General features: G+C 45.3%; 1 protein-coding gene across 2 annotated transcripts; it reads left to right on the top strand.

Moving 5' to 3' along the window:
* Nucleotides 1–459: 459 nt before the first annotated feature.
* Nucleotides 460–20092, top strand: nanp (N-acetylneuraminic acid phosphatase). 2 transcript variants are annotated; one of them, XM_068019477.1, is made up of 3 exons: nucleotides 521–607; nucleotides 7070–7097; nucleotides 18365–20092. In XM_068019477.1, the coding sequence occupies exons 2-3, from the start codon at nucleotides 7083–7085 to the stop codon at nucleotides 19001–19003; spliced, it is 654 nt and encodes a 217-aa protein (XP_067875578.1). In that variant the 5' UTR covers nucleotides 521–607; nucleotides 7070–7082; the 3' UTR covers nucleotides 19004–20092. The 2 variants fall into 2 exon arrangements, with proteins under 2 accessions (XP_067875570.1, XP_067875578.1); XM_068019469.1 differs by lacking the exon at nucleotides 7070–7097 and having other exon boundaries at nucleotides 460–607.
* Nucleotides 20093–21068: the final 976 nt, after the last annotated feature.

Below are 21068 nucleotides of genomic sequence, written 5' to 3'. Positions count from 1 at the left end.
AAGGCCAATTCTAGAGTGACAGGCTCTTCCACAGGTGCTGCAGAAAAAATTGATTGTCGGGGCTGTTACACAGTTGGCTCTCCCCTTGCGCTTTTGTCTTTTTTCCTGCCAACTGCTAAGTCTCTTCGACTCGCCACACTATATCGCCGCTTTAATGACTGCCCGCCAGCTCTGGCGAACGCTGGCAACTGACTCCCACGACTTGTGATCAATGTCACAGGACTTCATGTCGCGTTTTCAGACGTCTTTGAAGCGGAGACATGGACGGCCGGGGGTCTGATACCAGTGGCGAGCTCGCTGTACAATGTGTCTTTGGGGATCCTGCCATCTTCCATGCGCCTCACATGGCCAAGCCATCTCAAAAGCGCGTGCACCTCACGACAACTAACTACGCATGGGCGCAGCCCTCCGAACAGCCGCCTGCCGTGGAATGCGCACGCGCAGACCTCCGGACTGTCAACTGCCCCCGAGTGCGCGCGACTCCTGAGATGACGTTGCTGGTACGATGGCCGCTGCGAGAACCGGAACCGGGATCCAAGCGCTGTTGTTCGACTTGGACAACACCTTGATCGATACGGTCGGGGCCGGAAAGCGGGCGGAGCGGCAGGTACAGCATCGCGGGAGGGGGACGTGCTTCTTCATACAATAACTGATTAGCATCTGGAATAAGTTAGGGAGATGCGGACTAACCTGCAGTCTTGGTGTATTATCTGGAGTTGCATAGACTAAGCAACACAGAATCCGGCCATTTGGCCCAGCCAGTCTATGCTTCACTCGACCTCCTCCCATCCTCATCTAACTATCAGCATAAACCTCTACTTTTCCTCATGTACTTATCAAACCACCCCTTAAGCATAGCTATACTGTCTTCCTCAACTCCTCCCTGTGGCAGTGAGTTTCACATTCTCACCACTCTCTGGATAAGGAAGGTTCTCCTGCAGTTCCTATTGGCTTTCCTGGTGACTGACATATTGATGGCCTCTAGTTCTGCTCTTTCCCACAAGTGGAAATGCTGCAAATACTGAGCAGGTCAGGCAACATCTGCTGGAGAGGGAAACAAGAGTTTCAGGTCGATGGCCCTTTGTCAGAGTGAGATGTAACAGTTGTTTTAAAAGGCAGGAATAGGGGTGACGATCTCACATTGTAGATCTATTATAAATTTCTGAAATAAACACAGAGCACTACCATTTTGGATTGCTGCTGTAAACTGAAATTTTTATCAGCTTTCTCTATTGGCACTTTGCACACGCTACAGCGAGCACATATTGTGGCCTCAAATGGCCTCAATACACTGCATCCCTCCCCTTCTTGGTAAATGAGAGTTTCAGTGGTTTGCTTACATTGTTCTATTTGGACATTACTTCAGTTTGTAACATAATCACTTAAATATGGCGGGCGTTTTTGCTCACGAGTAGGATATCAACGTGACATCAAGTGTTGTCTCCTTTAACTCGTGCTGCATCTGAGGTGTCGATGTGGAGATCAGATGCAATGCTTGCGGATGGTGTTCGCAACACTTTGAAGATGCGTTTCGTGTGATGATTTGCGAAGCACGCTCATCAGCGATCTGCCATCCTTTTGTGTTGGTCACGACAAATGGCTGGATGTCATAGGTTGTTTGCTTTTCAGCATAAATCACGTTTTACAAGCACTTTGTCTCCTGGCTTTAGCAATGTCGTTCTGCTTTTGCTTTCATGTGATCTTTCTGTCCTCGATCACACACACATACGTGTTGATCATTAGCTTTGCGGGGTAGCTCAGGAAGACGTGTGCATGAGATGTGTGGAGATGAAAGTAGCTAGAGGCTTTCCAGTGGTCGACTGAGGAGTTTCTCTAATTGCGGGGAAAAAATACAACTCCTGTTTCCGTGACTTGCTGTCAGCAGTATTTTTCAAGGTACGCATGAATCTTTTAACTTCTCCGTTAGCTCTTGGCCCAACAGGGTGTGATTTTTCGGTGAGTGAAGCCTAGGTAGTTCATGAATTTACAGAACTCATCACTTTGAATGGGGGCCCACTGTCACATCACAGCATTTAAGGGGTCCAAACAAAGCAAAAATCTGGTCAAACTTTAGGACAACTGCTTTCACTGAAGTAGACATAACTATTTCTACGACTGGGAATTTACTGTAGTCAATGACAACAAGGAAGTGTTCATCAGTATGCAAGTCTGCGAAGTCTACACTAACTTCAGTCCATGTTCCTGCGGGTAGATCAGACATGTTGAGCTGCTCATGAAGGTGCGACATTACTGTTGCTTGACATGGCAGACACTGATTTTGTGCTCCACAGTGCAGTCAATTCCCAGGAACCATACCTTTTCCCGAAGAAGTTGCTTGGTTTTGACAATTCCCTGGTGACCCTCCTGCTGTTTCTACAAGGCACTCTCTCAATGACTGCGGAATGACAATGCAGTTGCCACATAACACGAGATCTTAAGTGGTTGCAACTGTGTGCTCATTTCGAATATTGTGAAGACGTACCATGTGAGCAACTTCGTTTGTAGATGCTCTCTCAATCATGTCTTTCAAGTTTTGTGATTCCAAAGCTGTCATGCATAGCTACATTCGTGGGATCTACAGCATTTGCAATGGCTTCGGCTTTCCTTGGATCAGGTGATACTCCGCCACCGCTGAATACGTGACCAAAGAATTCGATTCTGCTTTCATTGAACAGGCATTTGTCTTTGTTCAGGGTCAGGTTGCATATAGGTATGTCTCAAGTTCAGTTTCAGTGCGACCAAAGATGAGAATGTAATTACTGATATTCAGCATGCCCTCAAGTCCTTGCAGTGCAGACTGAATCAAGTGCTGAAATACTTCAACTGATGAGTTGACTCAAGTTGAGCCTCTTGTATCAAAAGAGCCTGTTGTTTGTGGAGAACACGATAAGGTAACCTTGATTCTTTTGCAAGATCGATTTTGATGGCAGCATACATTGAAACGTTTGGCATCAATCACTTTATGATAGCATCAATTGTCTGAGTCGTATTGCTTGGTTTGGTGACTGCATATCAACGCAGATTCTGATCTTGTTCTTGCTGTTGGGTTTCTTGACAACTTGGGTGAGTGAGATCCAAGGGGGAGGTGTTCATGTCTAACATGCTCAATGATGTAGAGGTCAAGCAAACGCTGAAGTACCTTCCCTGACATGGAACGATCTTCGTCTATGACGCACCTTGGGATCTATATACAGCTGGCATGTAGGACCCTACAATTTGCCGATACCCGTGAAGTGGTCAGCATACAGTTCAAGAACGTTGTTGGTATGCATAGGAACTGCATATATGAGTACAATCATGCGCAGGTCTGTTGTTGTGTGGAAACTGAGCGTGTCACTTTCTCCAGATATGACATTGAATACAGCATTTGGTCTGGTGTCTTTGAATATGACTGACGTTTCAGAAGTCCCAAGAACTTTCAGTGGTTTGTTACTGTTGTAGGGAAAGATTTTTATATTCCCTGGTTTGCAAAGGATGGGGCAGTCCTGAAGTTTGCTGAACGTTTTATCTCCCATGACATCAACAGATTCTCCTGTTTCTATAAGAGCATCTACTTTCGAGCAGTCAGTGGTCACTGTCACACATGGCTGGTTCCTGTGACTGGAGGAGAGCACAAAAGTATATTCAGGATCATCTATCCCTACATTGGCTCCATTCTCGCACTTTTGGTGTGGTACGCATATGTGGCATCCTTTTGGTCTTAACAGTTGATTTTGCTGATGAGTGGCAAACGTGAGCAAAATGGTTGAGTTTCCCACAAGCTTTACACTGCTAGTCAGCAGCACAGCATACTGTCTTGTGGCTAAGCACTGCCACAGTGGAAGCATTGTTTGGACAAGTCATGATCCTGTTTGCAAAATTGCTGTTGTTGCTTTGCAGGTGGTTGCCTGGCACATGAGCGGTGAACACTTGAAGTGTGACAGTTGCTGTTGGCAGCCTCAACTTCAGCTCTGCACTTTGAAAGGGATAGTGATCTTGCTAACTCCAACAGCTCTGACAGCTTTCTGTCTTTCTCAAGTGCTTTTCTACATATTTGACTGGAGAAGCAACCTTCAATAATTTGTGTTCTGATTTCTCATTCAATGTCACCTTTGGTTGCCTGTTGTCTCAGTCCTGTGCAATATTGATCAATTGTCTCATTTGTTTCTTGCTCGGTTTGTCACACAATAATTGGTCCGTATATTGCATTTTGCTTGGGTGTGAAATAAGTTGTTGGTGCATTTTTTGCTGACTCATAGACTTGAACAGGTGTGAGTATATCAAAAATATTTTTCAATTCTTCACCTCCATAGTGGAGAAGTAAGGCCTTTTTTCTCTTTTCGGTGATTCCAAAGCACCCCCCCCCCCCCCCCCCCCATTGCACCTTTGAATCATCGCAGCCACTTCTGCCAACAAGGGAACATAGATGAGGGCTTGGAGTGCACATCAAATTATGATAGGTTGGGCATAGCCATCACCATCTTGATCATCAATGCAGCGATAGTGTGTAATCAAGGATCCAGGATAGCATGCCGCAGGTACAATCACACAGATGTTACCAAAAGTAATAATGGCAGGTGGAAGAAAAGAATTCTAATGTTCTAATGCACATTTCGTGGGGTGCTACAATCCTGCAATAAATTCTTCTCTAAGGTCTAAGCAGACCAAACTACCCTTGTATTAGTGTATGAGACAAAATGCCTGTCCTGTATTCACTGCACAAAAATATGAGGACTACTGTGCACAAACCCCAACACACTCTGTATTTGACAATCTGCATTCCTTGGGGTTCATGTCTGAAAGCACAGCGAATTATACCTGGCTTTAATGGAGCCATTGTAAGGTCTCACATTGTAGATATGCTACTGTCAATCTCTGGAAGAAACACACGGCACTAGCTTCTGGATTGTTGCTGTTAACTGAAACTTTATAATCAACTCCCTCCAGTAGCACACTGCACATGCTACACCAAGCATGTACCTCAAATGATCAATATACTACAGGGGGGAAATAACTAAAAGGAAGCTCTGTGATAGGGTGGAAGGCAGGAGAGGTTTAATGACAAATGGGATAATAGTGCAAGGGAAAAGGAGATAGTAATGGGTCTAGAGGATGTGTAAATGGGAATAGCAGAATCATGACCAACAGCTGCTTTCCGGAAAAAATATCGGGGCAGAGGTTATGATGTGAAATTGTTGAAAGCAGTGTTCAGTCTGGAAGGCTGTAAAATGCCTAGTCGAAATATAGAATGGTTATAGCACAGAAGAATACCATTTGTCCTGTCGTGTCCGTGCCAGCTCTCTGTAAGAGCTATTCTGTTAGTCCCACTCCCCTGCCTTTACCTTGTAGCCCGACAATTTTTTTTCTCTTCAGATAATTATCCAATTCCCTTTTGAAAGCCACAGTTGAATCTGCCTCCACCACACACTCGGGCAGTGGATTCCAGATCCTAACCACTCGCTGCGTAAAAATGTTCCAATGTTGCCTCTAGTTCTTTTGCCAATCACCTTAAGTCAGTGTCCTCTGGTTCTAGACCCTTTTGCCAATGGGAACAGTTTCTCTCTATCTTCTCTGTCCAGACCCCTGTTGATTTGAAAACCTCTATCAAATCTCGTCTCAACCTTCTCTGAAGAGAACAACCCCAGCTTTGCCACTCTATCCAAGTAACAGAAATCTCTCATCCCTGGAACCATTCTTGTAAATCTTTCCTGCACCCTCTCCAATGCCTTCACATCCTTCCTAACGTTTCATGCCCAGAATTAGACACAATACTCTAGTTGAAGCCGAACCAGTTCTATAAAGGTTCACCATAACATCTGTCTTAGATTTAGTATTGTGTAATGAAGCAGGGTTAATTAGCAATGTCATAGTAAAAGGTCCACTGGGAAACAGTGGTGATAATACCATTGAATTCCATGTTAAGTGTGAAAATGATATGCTCCAATCACAAACAAGAATCTTAAACTTAAAGCTAATTAGGTAGGCACGAGGGGAGAACTAGCTAAGGTAAATTGGATAAATAGACTGAAAGGTATGGCGGTAAATGAACAGTGTAAAACCTTTATAGAAACAATTCAAAATGTTCAACAAAAATACATTCCATTGAAAAACAAAAACTCAGCAAGAAAGACCCATCCGTGGTTCACTCAGGAAGTTAAGGATAGTATTAGATTAAAAGATGAGGCTTACAATGTTGCAAGAGAGTAGTAAATCTGAAGATTGAGAGTGTTTTAGAAACCAGCAAAGGGCCACCAAAAGGTTGATTTTTAAAAATGGGAAAAAATAGAATGAGAATAAACTAGCCAGTAATATAAAAACTGATTGTAAGAGCTTTTATAGGTATATCAAAAGTAAGAGAGTAGCTAAAGTAAATGTTGGTCCCTTAGAAGCAGAGACAGGTGAATGAGGAAATGGCAGAGACATTGAACAAATATTTTGTGTCTGTTTTCACAGTAGAAGACACAAGTTTCATACCAGAAATAGATAGTTACCTAGGGGATAAAAAAAGTGAGGAAATTAATATCAGCAGAGAAAAAACTTTGCAGAAACTTAAGGGACTAAAATCTGACATCTCCAGGACCAGATAGCCTACACCCTAGGGTTCTAAAAGAGATAGCTGCAGAGATAGTGGATGCGCTAACTATGATTTTCCAAAATTCCTTAAATTCAGAAACGATCCCATCAGATTGGAAGCTGGCAAATGTTACACTGCTTTTCAAGAAAGGAGGGAGAGAGAAAATGGAACTACAGGCCAGTTAGCCTAACATCAGTCATTGGGAAATGCTGGAAACTATTATTAAGGAAGTCTTAACAATGCACTTAGAAAAGCACAGTATGATTAGAACAAGTCAACATGGTTTTACTAAAGGAAAATTCTGTTTGACAAATTTATTAGAGTTTTTTGATGATGTAACTAATAAGGTAGATAAAGGGGAACCAGTAGATGTAGTGTACCTTGATTTCCAAAAGGCATTTGATAAGATGCAACGAGGGCTGAGAGTCTTTGGAATTCTCTACCCCAGAGGGTTGTGAATGCTCCATTGTTGAATAAATTTAAGGCTGGAATAGACCGATTTTTTTGGTCTTTCAGGAAATCAAGGGATATGACAAGCGTGTGGGTAAGTGGAGTTGAATCCTAAGATCAGCCATGATCGTTTTGAGTGGGGGAGCAGGCTTGATGGGCCATAAGGTCTACTTCTGCTCCTAATTCTTGTGTTTTCCTTGCTTTTGTACTCTCTGCTTCTATTTATAAAGCCCATGATTCTGTATGCTTTATTGACTGTTTTCTCACCTGTCCTGCCACCTTCGATTTGTGCACATATACCTTTGGACTTTCAAGATGGCTCCTGGGCTGGAAGCTCCCTCGGAAGCTCCCTTGCTGTTCAACTCTATCCATGGCCATCTGCTCCCATCCCTAACGTTTTCTCCCCCAATCTGCCCTCTTAAACTGTTTAAATTCCCCTGGCTCTTTAAATCAGTTCATTTTAGCCCTATCTAAAAGTTAACAGTTAGTTTAGTGTATGTTACCTGGGCCCACTGCCCTCCCCCAGCCACACCTGCTCTTTGTTTTCTCAATGAAATTGATCCGGATGAAACTGACGAGAACAGCTGCCGATACTTTAATCTCCGATCCTGCTGTCTTCACAGTCCAGAGTGTCTGCAGCCACGGCATGCGGTAAGTCCATTGAGGTGAAGAAGGAGCTGCGGGACCCGAGAGAAGTCCTGTGAAAAGGTGCCCCGAACACCCAAAACATCCACGAACGGCCCCCCCGGCCGCAACTTCAAAGCGCCCGCGGGAGATGGCTCGGAGAGCATCTGCAGCGCACTGTCGGCAATGCTGCATGCCTTTATTTAAACCACTGCAAAAAAAAAAACCCTTAACAAATGTAATCACCTCTAAGTCTGCCAAATGATGCTTCACCTCCCGAAGGACGTGGATGAGCTTTCCGGACGTCGATGGTGGGCACTGAGGAAATGGCTTATTACCTGCACCAGATTCCACCCCCCCTCCCCCCCCCCTTTACCCCCCTTCCACCCCCCCCACCCCCGTCCCCTTCCCTGCTCCACCCTCTCAGCTCACCCCCTCACAACCCCGTCCCAGCCCGCCCCCCCCTCGCACCATCTTCACCCCGCACCCCCTTCCCCTGCACCCCCCCCACCCCCTCCCTCTACCCCTCCCCCTTGCATCCCCTCCTCCCACCGGCACCATCCTACACCTGTGTAGGGGCCCCAACAACCCCACTGCCTTGTGTGCGTCTCGGGAGAGACCAAGGCTAAGGGAGTAAACCCTAACAGAAAATCCGGAGCGGAACCCCGTAGGCGGTCATGTGTCACCTTTGGCATGTTTCCGGCAGTTCCTGCAGCCATACTGGTGCCAAACGTCGTGTCCTGCACTCCTTTGGACCCCACCAGAAAGGCCGAGAGGGGGGCTTTGACAACTGGGCAACTCTCAACCTCCATAAATTTGCCCAGGCATGCGCCATGGAGAGGTCACTCCATAGTTGCCTCACAGCGACTGAAACAACACGGAAGGCAGCAGTTACGGGTTATAAGTCCAGATAAATTGGCGTAGAAACTGGGCGCCACGGGTTGCCTTTGTCGGTGGGAGAGGTCATTGCACCTCACTGGACAGCTACCGCCCGCCTCAAACCGGGCAGCCCCCGGTCAATAAGGTTCTGTCCCGCCACAGTCTGCCTGCTTCAATGGGTGCTTGGAGCTCAGGGTCATTGCCCGAAAGGTGGACTGATACACCGCACCAAACAACATGAAAAAAGGAAAGAAGGTACCAGCCCTTCGCTTTGCAAGCTGGAACGTCAGAACTATGTGTCCTGGCCTGTCGGAAGACCTTACACAAATCAACGATTCTCGGAAGACCGCCATCATTAACAACGAGCTCAGTAGACTCAATGTGGACATTGCAGCACTTCAGGAGACTCGCCTCCCCGCGAGTGGCTCTCTAGCAGAGCAAGACTACACCTTCTTCTGGCAGGGCAGGGATCCTGAAGAACCAAGACAGCATGGAGTGGGCTTCGCCATCAGAAACTCCTTGCTCAGCATGATAGAGCCTCCCTCAAATGGCTCGGAACGCATACTGTCCATCCGACTGCTCACCACCTCTGGTCCAGTACACCTACTCAGCATCTATGCTCCAACACTCTGTTCCGCACCTGAAGCTAAAGACCAGTTCTATGAACAACTCCATAACATCATTAGCAGCATCCCCAACACCGAACACCTATTCCTGCTGGGGGACTTTAATGCCAGGGTTGGGGCCGACCATGACTCATGGCCCTCCTGCCTTGGGCGCTATGGCGTTGGAAGGATGAATGAGAACGGGCAGAGACTGCTTGAGTTGTGTACCTATCATAACCTCTGCATCACCAACTCGTTCTTTCACACTAAACCCTGTCACCAGGTTTCATGGAGGCACCCAAGATCACGTCGTTGGCACCAGCTAGACCTCATTGTCACAAGGCGAGCCGCCTTAAACAGTGTTCAAATCACACGCAGCTTCCACAGTGCGGACTGCGACACCGACCACTCCCTGGTGTGCAGCAAGGTTAGACTCAGACCAAAGAAGTTGCATCATTCCAAGCAGAAGGGCCACCCGCGCATCAACACGAGCAGAATTTCTCACCCACAGCTGTTACAAAAATTTCTAAATTCACTTGTAACAGCCCTTCAAAACACTCCCACAGGGGATGCTGAGACCAAGTGGGCCCACATCAGAGACGCCATCTATGAGTCAGCTTTGACCACCTACGGCAAAAGTGCGAAGAGAAATGCAGACTGGTTTCAATCTCATAATGAAGAGTTGGAACCTGTCATAGCCACTAAGCGCATTGCACTTTTGAACTACAAGAAAGCCCCCAGCGATTTAACATCCGCAGCACTTAAAGCAGCCAGAAGTACTGCACAAAGAACAGCTAGGCGTTGCGCAAACGACTACTGGCAACACCTATGCAGTCATATTCAGCTGGCCTCAGACACCGGAAACATCAGAGGAATGTATGATGGCATGAAGAGAGCTCTTGGGCCAACCATCAAGAAGATCACCCCCCTCAAATCTAAATCGGGGGACATAATCACTGACCAACGCAAACAGATGGACCGCTGGGTTGAGCACTACCTAGAACTGTACTCCAGGGAGAATGCTGTCACTGAGACTGCCCTCAATGCAGCCCAGCCTCTACCAGTCATGGATGAGCTGGACATACAGCCAACCAAATCGGAACTCAGTGATGCCATTGATTCCCTAGCCAGCGGAAAAGCCCCTGGGAAGGACAGCATTACCCCTGAAATAATCAAGAGTGCCAAGCCTGCTATACTCTCAGCACTACATGAACTGCTATGCCTGTGCTGGGACGAGGGAGCAGTACCCCAGGACATGCGCGATGCCAACATCATCACCCTCTATAAAAACAAAGGTGACCGCGGTGACTGCAACAACTACCGTGGAATCTCCCTGCTCAGCATAGTGGGGAAAGTCTTTGCTCGAGTCGCTCTGAACAGGCTCCAGAAGCTGGCCGAGCGCGTCTACCCTGAGGCACAGTGTGGCTTTCGTGCAGAGAGATCGACTATTGACATGCTGTTCTCCCTTCGTCAGATACAGGAGAAATGCCGTGAACAACAGATGCCCCTCTACATTGCTTTCATTGATCTCACCAAAGCCTTTGACCTCGTCAGCAGACGTGGTCTCTTCAGACTACTAGAAAAGATCGGATGTCCACCAAAGCTACTAAGTATCATCACCTCATTCCATGACAATATGAAAGGCACAATTCAACATGGTGGCTCCTCATCAGAGCCCTTTCCTATCCTGAGTGGTGTGAAACAGGGCTGTGTTCTCGCACCCACACTTTTTGGGATTTTCTTCTCCCTGCTGCTTTCACATGCGTTCAAATCCTCTGAAGAAGGAATTTTCCTCCACACAAGATCAGGGGGCAGGTTGTTCAACCTTGCCCGTCTAAGAGCGAAGTCCAAAGTACGGAAAGTCCTCATCAGAGAACTCCTCTTTGCTGACGATGCTGCTTTAACATCTCACACTGAAGAATGCCTGCAGAGTCTCATCGACAGGTTTGCGTCTGCCTGCAATGAATTTGGCCTAACCATCAGCCTCAAGAAAACGAACATCATGGGGCAGGATGTCAGAAATGCTCCATCCATCAATATTGGCGACCACGCTCTGGAAGTGGTTCAAGAGTTCACCTACCTAGGCTCAACTATCACCAGTAACCTGTCTCTAGATGCAGAAATCAACAAGCGCATGGGTAAGGCTTCCACTGCTATGTTCAGACTGGCCAAGAGAGTGTGGGAAAATGGCGCACTGACACAGAACACAAAAGTCCGAGTGTATCAGGCCTGTGTCCTCAGTACCTTGCTCTACGGCAGCGAGGCCTGGACAACGTATGCCAGCCAAGAGCGACGTCTCAATTCATTCCATCTTCGCTGCCTTCGGAGAATACTTGGCATCAGGTGGCAGGACTATATCTCCAACACAGAAGTCCTTGAAGCGGCCAACATCCCCAGCTTATACACACTACTGAGTCAGCGGCGCTTGAGATGGCTTGGCCATGTGAGCCGCATGGAAGATGGCAGGATCCCCAAAGACACATTGTACAGCGAGCTCGCCACTGGTATCAGACCCACCGGCCGTCCATGTCTCCGTTATAAAGACGTCTGCAAACGCGACATGAAATCGTGTGACATTGATCACAAGTCGTGGGAGTCAGTTGCCAGCATTCGCCAGAGCTGGCGGGCAGCCATAAAGACAGGGCTAAATTGTGGCGAGTCGAAGAGACTTAGTAGTTGGCAGGAAAAAAGACAGAGGCGCAAGGGGAGAGCCAACTGTGCAACAGCCCCAACAAACAAATTTCTCTGCAGCACCTGTGGAAGAGCCTGTCACTCCAGAATTGGCCTTTATAGCCACTCCAGGCGCTGCTTCACAAACCACTGACCACCTCCAGGCGCGTATCCATTGTCTCTCGAGATAAGGAGGCCCAAAAGAAAGAACCTTTGGACCCCTGTCTCCTGCGTCTCCTTTAGAATTGTATCCTTTGTTTTATATAGCCTTTCCTGGTTCTTCCTACCAAAATGTATCACTTCACACTTCTCTGCATTAAATTTCATCTGCCACGTATTCCACCAGCCTGTCTACATTCTCTTGAAGTCTATCGCTATCTTCCTCACAGATCACAATACTTCCAAGTTTTGCCATCTGCAAATTTTGAAATTGTGCTCCCTGCACACCCAAGTCTAGGTCTTTAATAAAGATTAAGAAAAGCAGGAGTCCTAATACCAACCCCTGGGGAATCCCAATATGTGCCTTCGTTCAGTTCGGGAGACAGTGATAATGACACTACTGATAATCCAGAGGCCCAGCCTAATACCCTGGAGACACTGGTTCAAATACCACCATGGCAGCTAGTGGAATTTAAATTCAATTAATTAATAAAAATCTGGAAATAGTAGTGGTGATTATGAAACTATATCGATTGTTGTAAAAAAACATCTGGTTTGCTAATGTCCTTTAGGGAAGGAAATCTGCTGTCCTTGCCTGGTCTGGCCTACATGTGACTCCAGACCCATGGCAATGTGATTGACTCTTAACTGCCTTCTGAAATGGCCTAGCAAGCCACTCAGTTGTCAAGGGCAATTAGGGTTGGGCAACAAATACTGGCGTTGCCAGCGATGCCCACATCTCATGAAAGAATACAAGAAAAGAGAAACAACCAATCCCCACTGCTCTGTTTCCTGTCACTCAGTCAACTTCATATCCATGCTGCCACTGTCCCTTTTATTCCATGGGCTTCAACTTGCTGACATGCCTGTTCTGTGTCACTTTATCAAACATCCTTTAGAAGTCCATGTATACCACATGCATTACCCTCATTAACCTGCGGTGGTGCTGTTGTTGTATGGCGTATCGACCTCTACCTTGCAGAAACTGAACGTCAACTCACAGACACTTCGTCCTACCTCCCTCTGGACCATGACCCCACCACCAAACATCAAGCCACTGTCCAAAGGACTGTCACTGACCTCATCTGGAGATCTTCCGTCCACAGCTTCCAACCTCATAGTCCCGCAACCCCGGACAGCCCGCTTCTACCTCCTTCCCAAAATCCACAAACGGGACTGTCCCGACAGACCCATTGTGTCAGCCTGCTCCTGCCCTACTGAACTTATTTTTTCCTATCTTGACTCTATCTTTTCTCCGCTGGTCCAGTCTCTTCCCACCTACATCCGTGACTCTTCTGACGCCCTACGTCATTTTGACAATTTCCAGTTTCCTGGTCCCAACCGCCTCCTCTTCACTATGGACGTCCAATCGCTCTACACCTCCATTCCCCACCAGGATGGTTTAAGGGCTGTCCGCCTCTTCCTTGAACAGAGGCCCAACCAGTCCCCATTGACCACCACCCTCCTCCGCCTGGCTGAACTTGTTCTCACATTGAACAACTTCTCCTTCAACTCCGCTCACTTCCTTCAAGTAAAAGGTGTTGCTATGGGTACCTACATGGGTCCTAGTTATGCCTGTCTTTTTGTGGGATATGTCGAGCATTCTTGTTCCAGTCCTACTCAGGCCCCCTCCCCCAACTCTTTTTCCAGTTCATTGATGACTGTAGCAGTGCCGTTTCCTGCTCCCGCCCTGAACTGGAAAACTTTATCAACTTTGCTTCCAATTTCCACCCTTCTCTCACCTTTACATGGTCCATCTCTGACACTTCCCTTCCCTTCCTCAACTTCTCTGTCTCCATCTCTGGGGATAGGTTGTCTACTAATATCCATTATAAGCCCACCGACTCCTACAGCTACCTGGACTACACTTCTTCACACCCTACCTCCTGTAAGGACTCCATTCCATTCTCCCAGTTTCTCCGTCTCCGACGCATCTTCTCTGATGATGCCAACTTCCATGACGGTGCTTCTGATATGACCTCCTTTTTTCTCAACCGAGGATTCCCCCCCACTGTGGTTGACAGGGCCCTCAACCGTGTCCAGCCCATTTCCCGCACCTCTATCCTCACCCCTTCCCCTCCCTCCCAGAACCGTGACAGGGTTCCCCTTGTCCTCACTTTCCACCCCATCAGCCTCCATATCCAAAGGATCATCCTCCGCCATTTCCGCCACCTCCAGCGTGATGCCACTACCAGTCGCATCTTCCCCTCCCTTCCCCTGTCAGCATTCCGAAGGGATCGTTCCCTCCGCGACACCCTGGTCCACTCCTCCATTACCCCCACCACTTCATCGCTGTCCCATGGCACCTTCCCCTGCAATCGCAGGAGGTGTAATACCTGCACATTTACCTCCTCTCTCCTCACTATCCCAGGCCCCAAACACTCCTTTCAGGTGAAGCAGCGATTTACTTGTACTTCTTTCAATGTAGTATACTGTATTCGCTGCTCACAATGTGGTCTCCTCTACATTGGGGAGACCAAGCGCAGACTTTGCGGAACACCTCCGCTCAGTCCGCAAGCAGGACCCTGAGCTTCCAGTTGCTTGCCATTTCAACACTCCCCCCTGCTCTCATGCTCACATCTCTATCCTGGGCTTGCTGCAGTGTTCCAGTGAACATCAACGCAATCTCGAGGAACAGCATCTCATTTTCTGATTAGGCACACTGCAGCCTGCCGGACTGAACATTGAGTTCAATCATTTCAAAGCATGACGGGCCCCCCATTTTACTTTTATTTTTCGTTATTTTTTCTTCTTAATTTACATTTTTTACAATTTTTTTTTCTTTTGTTTATTTCATTTCATTGTAGTTTGTTCAGTTTGCTTACCCACTGTTTTTTTTCATGTTTGTACTTGCTGCTGTTCAATCTTCAGTTCGTTAACACCCTATCTGTACTAATGCTTTGTCTTTCAACACACCATTAACATATTGTTTGCCTTTGTTCCATGACCTCTTGGTCAGCTATTCTGTGACTTTGTCCAATCTACACCTCCTTTGTTATCTCTTGCCCCACCCCCAGCTCACTTGCTTATAACCTTTGACATTTCTAATATTTGCTAGTTCCGAAGAAGGGTCACTGACCCGAAACGTTAACTCTGCTTCTTTTTCCACAGATGCTGCCAGACCTGCTGAGTGGTTCCAGCATTTCTTGTTTTTATTTCAGATTTCCAGCATCCGCAGTATTTTGCTTTTACCCTCATTAACCTACTTCATCAGAAAACTCCCATCAAATTAATGAAACACAATTTGCCCTTAACAATCTGTGCTGGTTTTCCTTAATCCACATTTGTCCAAGCAACATTAATTTTGTTCTAGATTATCATTTCTAAAAGCTTTCATGCCACTAAGGTTAAACTGGGTGGCCTGTAGTTTCTGGGTTTATCCTTTCTCCCTTTTGAACAAGGATTTAACATTTCTAATTATGCAGTCCTCTGGCACCACCCCTTTTTCTAAGGAAGATTGGAAAATTATGGCCAGTGCCTCTGAAATTTCAGCATTACTTCCCTCAGTATCCTTGGATGCATTTCATCCGGTCCTGGTGACTTATCAACTTTAAGTGCAACCAGTCTTTCTAATACCTCCTCATTATCAATTTTTCGCCCAAACAATGTCTCAATTACCTCCTCTTTCATTAGATCTTCATAAAGACAGGTGCAACGGACTCATTTAGTAACTCAACCATGCCCCCTGCCTCCATTCATAAGTCCCCTTTTTGGTTCCTAATCAGCCCTACTCCTTTTACCATCATTTTACTATTTATATGCCTTTAGAAGACTTCTTTTGGATTCCCTCTTATGTTAACTGCCAGCCTGTTATACTCTCTCTTTGCATCTCTTATTTCTTTTCTCACTCACTTCTGAACTTTCTATATTTCAGCCTGATTCTCATTTGTATTATTAATCTGACATCTGTCATATGCACCTTTTTCTCTGCTTCATCTTCCTCTCTACCTCTTTCATCATCCAGGGAGCTCTGTCTTTGTTTGTCCTGTTTCCCCCCACCCCCGTGGGAAAGTACCTTGACTATATCTGAACTGTCTTCCTCTTTAAAGGCAATTCATTGTTCCATTAAAGTTTTGTCTGCCTATCTTTGATTCCAATTTACCTGGACCAAATCTGTTTTCACCCCATTGAAATTAGCCCTCCCCTAATTCATTATTTTTACTCTGGATTGCTGTTTGTCCTTTTCCATAGCTAACCCAAACTTCATGATGCTATGATAACTGTCCCCTAAATTATTCCCAACTGACACTTGATCCACCTCATTCCTTTGAACCAGATCCAGCAATGCCTCCATCCTCGCTGGACTGGAAACATACTGATGTAGAAAATTCTCCTGAAGACACTTCATAAACTCATTATCCGTTCTGCCCTTTACACTGTTACTATCACAGTCTATATTAGGATAATTAAAGTCCCCCATTATAACTATTGCTAGTTTTTGCATCTCTCTGTAATTTCCTTGCAAATTACTTCCTCCATCTTTCCCACTAGTTGGAGGCCTATAGAGTTTAATGGTACCTCTATTGTTTCTTAGCTCTAATCAGATCGATTCTGTCCTTGACCCCTCTCCGATATCCTCTCTTTCCAGCACTGTATTATTATCCTTAATTAACACTGCCACCATCCTCCTTTCTTTCCTTCCCTATCTTTCCTGAATACCTTGTATCAGGAATATTTAATATCCACTCCTGCTCTTTTCTTGAGACAGGTCTCCGTATCGCCACAATATCAGACTCCCACTTGGCTACCTGCGCCTGCAGTTCACCAACCTTATTTACCATACTCCATGTGTTCATATGCATGCATTGAAAACCTACCTTATTGCATTTCCTCTTCCTCTGACGCCACCTAATACCTTACTATTTCTAACTGTCTCTCCCAAATCTTTGTGCCCCTTGTTTTTCCTCTCTACTGTTACCTCCGGATTCCTATCCCTCTGCCAAGTTAGTTTAAACTCTCCCCAATAGTACTAGAACTGCCTCGCAAGAACATTGGTCCCGGTGCTGTTCAGATGGAAACCATCCAGCCTGTACAGGTCCCATCTTCCCCAGAACTGGTCCCAATGTACCAGGAATCTAAAGCACTCTCTCCTGAATCAGCTCTCCAGCCATGCTTTCGTTTGCTCTATACTCACTAGCACATGGCACCGTGAGTAAACCAGAAATTACTACATTTTGAGGGCTGCTTGCTAGATTCTTTCCTAACTCCCTAAATTCTGCCTGCAGGACCTCTTTCTTCTTTCTACCTATGCTGTTAGTATGGACCACAGCCTCCCTCAAATTGCTCTGCAGCCACTCAGTGACATCCTTGACCTTGGCACCAGGAAGGCAACATACCATCCTGGATTGACGTCTGTGGCCACAGAGATGCCTGTCTGTTCCCCTGACTATAGAATCCCCTATCACTAATGGTCTCCCAATCTTCCTCCTACCACCACCCCCACCCTCCCCGACCTCCCCACCCTCCCCGACCTCCCCAAACTGCTGAGCTAGCCATGGTGTTGTGGACTTGGCTCTGGCAGGATTACCCAGAGGAACTTCACTCTTGCCAGTCTTCAGGATACTTGATTGGAGAGCAAGATGCACTCTGGGGACTCCTGCACTACCTGTTTGGTCTTCCTTGACTGCCTGGCAGTCACCCATTCCCCCTCTGCCCCCACTCTTTTAAGCTGCAGGGTGACCACATCCTGAAACATGCAATCCATGGAACTCTCAACCTCACTGATGCACCGCAGTGACGCCAGCTGCGAATCATGCTCCAAAACACAGAGTTCAAGCTGCTCCAGCCGATGACATTTCCTGCACATGTGGTTGTCCAGGACACTAGAAGTGTCCTGAAGTTCCCACATGGAATAGGGTGTGCACTCCGCGGGACTGAGATGCCCTGCCATGCCTCTATTTATTTGACTGGTTGCTTCTGTCTCAGACAGTCTTCTGTCCTGGCATTTACATTGGGCGAAAGTTGCACTGTCTTCTGGAGGCAGCAGCAAAAAGCCATTTATGCAGTTGATGGCAAGCAAACTATATAAATGGGTGTGAAGCTGATGTGTTGCCAGCTGGTGGCAAGCTTTTCTGGGGTCAGGCAGCTGTCAGACCACCCCAAAATCTTACTTTTCATTGCTTTCAATCGAACTATTCTTGGAATGCTCTCCATTGTTAAGCAGCCTTGCAAGAGTATGGGGAATCTTCCTGGCAGGTAAATAATTGAGTTTGTTTTAAAGTAAAATACCTTTATGTAAAAATTGGGAATACTTTGAACAAGATCATACATTCCCTCATAGACTTTAAGGACTAAGGTTCATGAAAGTAACTTGTGGGTTTGTATATAGAAGACTTGCAGTCCTGGTTTAAGAGGAGTGATGAAGAAAGTTTATTTAAAAGGTGAAAACCTGTAAGTTTGAGTTTATTCTTCTTCCCCAAAAAAGGTTAAGGATTTATTGGTATCGCAATATGGTTATGAAGAGTCTGCTGCTGCCCTGGTTATTGCGAAGTTTAATACGAAGTTAGAGAACGAGCATCTTGATTCCTCTGCAGAGATAGATATTGATGAAGAACGCACATTACTTTTGGAGCAGGCTATACAAGAAACAAACGGACATAACCCAGATCATGGTTTGGCTACTGAATGTTATTTTCTATGGAAAACTACAAGGCTTCAACACATCCACATTCCAGATAAGGTGAAGGCTATGCTGAAGAAGCTGCGTCAGTCCTACAGGTTGCTTTTATTAACCAATGGGAGCTCCTCGGTACAAAGGGAGAAGATTAATATTTGCCAGTGCCAGCAGTACTTTGATGTGATAGTTGTAGGTGGTGAATACCAGGAGCAGAAACCAGCTCGCTCTATATTCCAGGAATGTTTCAGGCTCTTGGGAGTGAAGCCTGATAACTGCGTGATGGTCGGTGACAATCTAAAGACAGACATTAAAGGCGGGCTGAATGCTGGCCTCAGTGCAACTATCTGGATAAACAACACTAATTTAATGCCTGAAGGAGAAAGTGCAGTGCCTGACTATACTGTGAAATCTGTACTAGATGTTATGGATATTTTGGAAAACATTTAAGTATAATGTTTAACTAGAAGTAGCAGTCTCCTGTTTGTGTACATTGCACAATTTTAATGGGGAAAATGTTTAGAAATAAAAGTTTAAGGATGTACTCTGTAGACTTTCTATCTTAATTATCAGGAGGACATCTTATGTTTACAAAAACATCATACAATTACCCAAACCGGATAAAATTATTCTTTTCCAAAAACACAATTTAGAAGTATAGTGGGTCCTAAAAATCTTAAGTTTTAAAACTTAATGGTGGAAGTTATACAAGTACTTTGGACATATCTTTAGACTTTTGTGGTGGAAGCTTTACAAATGTTTTGAACATTTTAAAAAATGTGTAGAATTGTATTGTTCTTTCTGATATCAAGGTTAATATTCAATGTAATAAAAAAATCAACTAGAAGAGATGCAATAAAGGGCCAAGTTATTTTGGCTCTTCAGAGCATTCATTTTGTTTTTAGAATGTGTCATCCGGCAGCAAGTAATTTGTGCCAATTATCAATATCCAAGATTAAATCACCTGCCAGTACTTATTGTCCAGCCCCAAACAAATGATAAATCAGCACTCCGGTAAAGCGAAGAGACTTTTTTAATCTCCCTGAAGTTGTGACGGATGCAGTACAGTTCCACTCAATTATTTCAAGTGGATTCAGACTTCCTAATGGCTGATGGGTTATAAAGCTTTCAAGAAATATCATGGAATATAGAACAAAGACATTACATTGTGGGGAGTGGAAACTGAGGTGAAACATAAACTTGTAATGGTTGGGATAAAAATAATACAAAATAAAGTATGGTATCTAAATGGGATTATCAGCCTACTCTGCTTTAGTTCTTTTAGTTGAGGCGTTTATTAAAAAAACATTAAATTACTTGTTGAGGGTGTTATATTTATGTTTCCACTGCTGAATTATTGGTGTACTGTTCCACAAATGAAGTGTTTCAAAGTTTAGTGCATTTAATGTCTCAATTTTATTTATCTGAAAATCACAATGCAGTTATTTGAGGCGGGAAAGAAGCCAGATTAGTGTTTGTATTGAATTTCTCGATCCAGTATGTAATAACAATTATGATGCATTAAAATATTAAAACTGTCATGAGCTGCATATGGATAATGTTTGCATCTGAAACACAATGTTTTTCATTCATTGTTTGGCAGATAATTAAATATTTTTACAAGTGCAATTTATTTTTTGAAACACACTAAGAATTTTAGCCAATGCTTCACTGAAGGAGAAGCTAAATTAAAGCCTGGCTACCTGACCCGAACCCGACTACGTATGTCGGGTTCCGGTCGTGTCTATATTCTCTGTCCAGCATTTGGGCTTGGGTCAGGTCGGGCTGGACTGTACTGTTTTGTTTTATATTGTTTTCTTTTAAATCTACGACTTTTTTATGTTTCAGTAATATGTTTGATATTGTCGGGTCGGGCATGAGAAAAAAATTAAATGACTCTGGTTCGGGTTGGCTGTTGTCGGGTCGGGCCCAGGCCAGGCTTTAAGCTAAATTGATTAAAAAGAAATCAACTATGTAGGAACTTTCAAAAATTAAAATGTCACTTCAACCATTTACCAGCTGGTCTGTTCTGCTGAAGGCTACAATAAGGAAACTGCTCAGCATTTCTTGAACTAACTTCTTCTGCCCCACATCCAATCATATACAAGCGGGGTTGGATAGTTTTAGTTTGATGGGCACAACATACCTGTGATGCACTTCAGCTGTGAGGTAAGAGGACCAGGTGTACCGGTTAGATACAGTACTGGAAACCAGGTAGAATTTCCAATCCTGGATTGTCAAAGTGTCTACTGGAGTAGAAGTTTGCTCTCCCAGGTACCAGGACTAGCCTGGGAGAAAAGTACTTTGCGTTCTTAGAACTTTGCACCAGCCTGTCTTCCTGCATGGTGGCCCCGTCACCATGTTACTTCCAGCAAAGTTAGTGTAGAATGCGATCAACCACCAGGGAATTATCTGCCTGTTTTCAATCATACAAATTTAAAATATGTTGTCTCTAACTAACCAGCCTGTGATACTTGAATTTTGTTCATTTTTCTTTTGTCCTTTCGTGAGCATC

The sequence above is a fragment of the Heterodontus francisci genome, chromosome 3 (assembly GCF_036365525.1).
Source record: "Heterodontus francisci isolate sHetFra1 chromosome 3, sHetFra1.hap1, whole genome shotgun sequence".
Classification (NCBI taxonomy): domain Eukaryota; kingdom Metazoa; phylum Chordata; class Chondrichthyes; order Heterodontiformes; family Heterodontidae; genus Heterodontus; species Heterodontus francisci.
The sequence above is the reverse complement of the archived record's forward strand: the minus strand, read 5'-3'. Positions and strand labels throughout refer to the sequence as shown.